This window comes from Mercenaria mercenaria, chromosome 13 (genome assembly GCF_021730395.1).
Source record: "Mercenaria mercenaria strain notata chromosome 13, MADL_Memer_1, whole genome shotgun sequence".
In the NCBI taxonomy this organism is placed as follows: Eukaryota; Metazoa; Mollusca; class Bivalvia; order Venerida; family Veneridae; genus Mercenaria; species Mercenaria mercenaria.
In genome coordinates, this window is record NC_069373.1 from 39,195,302 (window position 1) to 39,197,137 (window position 1,836).

Consider the following 1,836-nt stretch of genomic DNA (forward strand, 5'->3'; position numbering starts at 1 on the left):
GGGTCACATATGGATGTGAAAAGCATAAGGACTTCTTAATAGGGAAATCCTTTACTATAGTTACTGACCATAAACCATTAGTACCACTCTGGGACAAAAGGACTTGAGTGAATTACCAGTACGAATACAACGTTTCAGACTGAGACTCATGCAATTTTCGTACACAATTTCACATATGCCTGGTAAAGAGTTAATCATACCTGACCTACTTAGTAGACATCCAACGTGTGACAGTTTGACATTTGAGGATAGGCAAAACTGCACTGAAACTCAAATGTATGTTGATTTAGTACTTAAAAGTTTGCCAGCCACAGACAAACGACTGCAGGAAATAAGGTCAAAGCAAATGTCAGACTATGTCTGTCAAAAATTAATTGAATTTACTCAAAATGGGTGGCCTGAATCAGAGTCATGTGAAGTTTCAAAATTATATTGGAAATTTCAAGGTGAAATTACTGTAAACAATGGGTTGTTAATGAGAAATGACAGGCTTATTATTCCATCTGAATTGAAAACAGATATTTTGGCTAGGTTACATGAGGCCCACCAAGGGATCAATAAATGTAGATCAAGGGCAAAAGAATCTGTTTGGTGGCTAGGAATAAGCAAAGACATTGAAAATCTTGTTAAAGGGTGTGATACTTGCGCTAAAATGCAAAACGAAAAAAAGAGAGCCATTGATTGCTACACCTTTTCCAGACAGGTGTTGGTCTAAGTTAGGTTCAGATTTGTTTCAATGGCGCGGTTGCACATATTTGCTGGTGATAGATTATTATTCTCGCTACATTGAGATAGCTAAACTCAGTTCACTGTCGTCTGCGACTGTTGTTGCGCATCTTAAATCAATCTTGTCACGTCATGGACTATGCGACACTATAGTCACAGACGGAGGTCCGCAATATGTTTCGGATACTTTCAAACAGTTTTGTGCTGATTACGGTATTGAGCACATAACCTCAAGTCCGAGGTATCCTATGGGTAATTCAGAAGCTGAACGTGCCGTACAGACTGTCAAACGTCTGCTGAACGCGTGTGATGATCCGTATCTCGCTTTGTTGACATATCGGGCTACTCCGTTGCAAAATGGGCTTTCGCCAAGTCAGTTGTTATTCGGGCGTCAGATTAAAACTACACTCCCTCAAGCGCCACAAAAGCTTGACCCGAAACCGGTAAATTCTAGAGAGATACAGCAGAAAGAAAAGAATTACCGTAATTACTCCAAAGAAAATTACGACAGGTCTAGACGCGCTCAGTACCTTCCTCCACTGAAGCAAGGGGATGGGGTATTTGTGAAAGACATGAATATTGAGGGTAAAATAATAAAAGAAGATTCACGACCGAGATCATTTGTTGTAGAAACTCCTAAAAGTATTATTTCAAGAAATCGTAGACATTTAATTAAACTGAACAAAACAGTAAGCTTTGATAAAGAAATTGATATCCCATTCCAGTCACCAGTGTCTAACGAACAATCAGACTCGCAACTGTCTCCTAATCAAAACACATCAAATGCTGAAAGTTCAAACAGTGTTGTTACAAGGTCTGGGAGAATTTCCAAACCGCCAGATCGTTTAAACTTGTAATTGTTTTAGGCAGTTTACAATTATTGATTTAATTTAGCTTAGGTTAGCAATAACAGTGGAATGTACGATGTGACATTTCAATTATGTTTTTACATATTTTATTTCTATTAGTGCATAACACCACCATGATGTTACAGACAAACCTCGAGTTAAAGATCAACAGTAACTTTCATACTTTGGAAAAGGGGTGTTGTGTAACTGGATTACATACATACTAAGGGACACAACAACGCTGTATCAGCAACACTATTAG

The 1,836-nt window shown here is 38.3% G+C and overlaps 1 protein-coding gene across 1 annotated transcript; it reads left to right on the forward strand.

The window, feature by feature from the left end:
- The first annotated feature begins 974 nt into the window (after positions 1-974).
- On the forward strand, positions 975-1,583 carry LOC128547714 (uncharacterized). Its single transcript, XM_053520827.1, has one exon. It carries the CDS (start codon positions 975-977, stop codon positions 1,581-1,583), a length of 609 nt encoding a protein of 202 aa, XP_053376802.1.
- Positions 1,584-1,836: the final 253 nt, after the last annotated feature.

What these genes read in the sequence shown, in the direction of transcription:
- LOC128547714 (XM_053520827.1), top strand. Translation starts at nt 975, where the DNA reads ATGGGTAATTCAGAAGCTGAACGTGCCGTACAGACTGTCAAACGTCTG.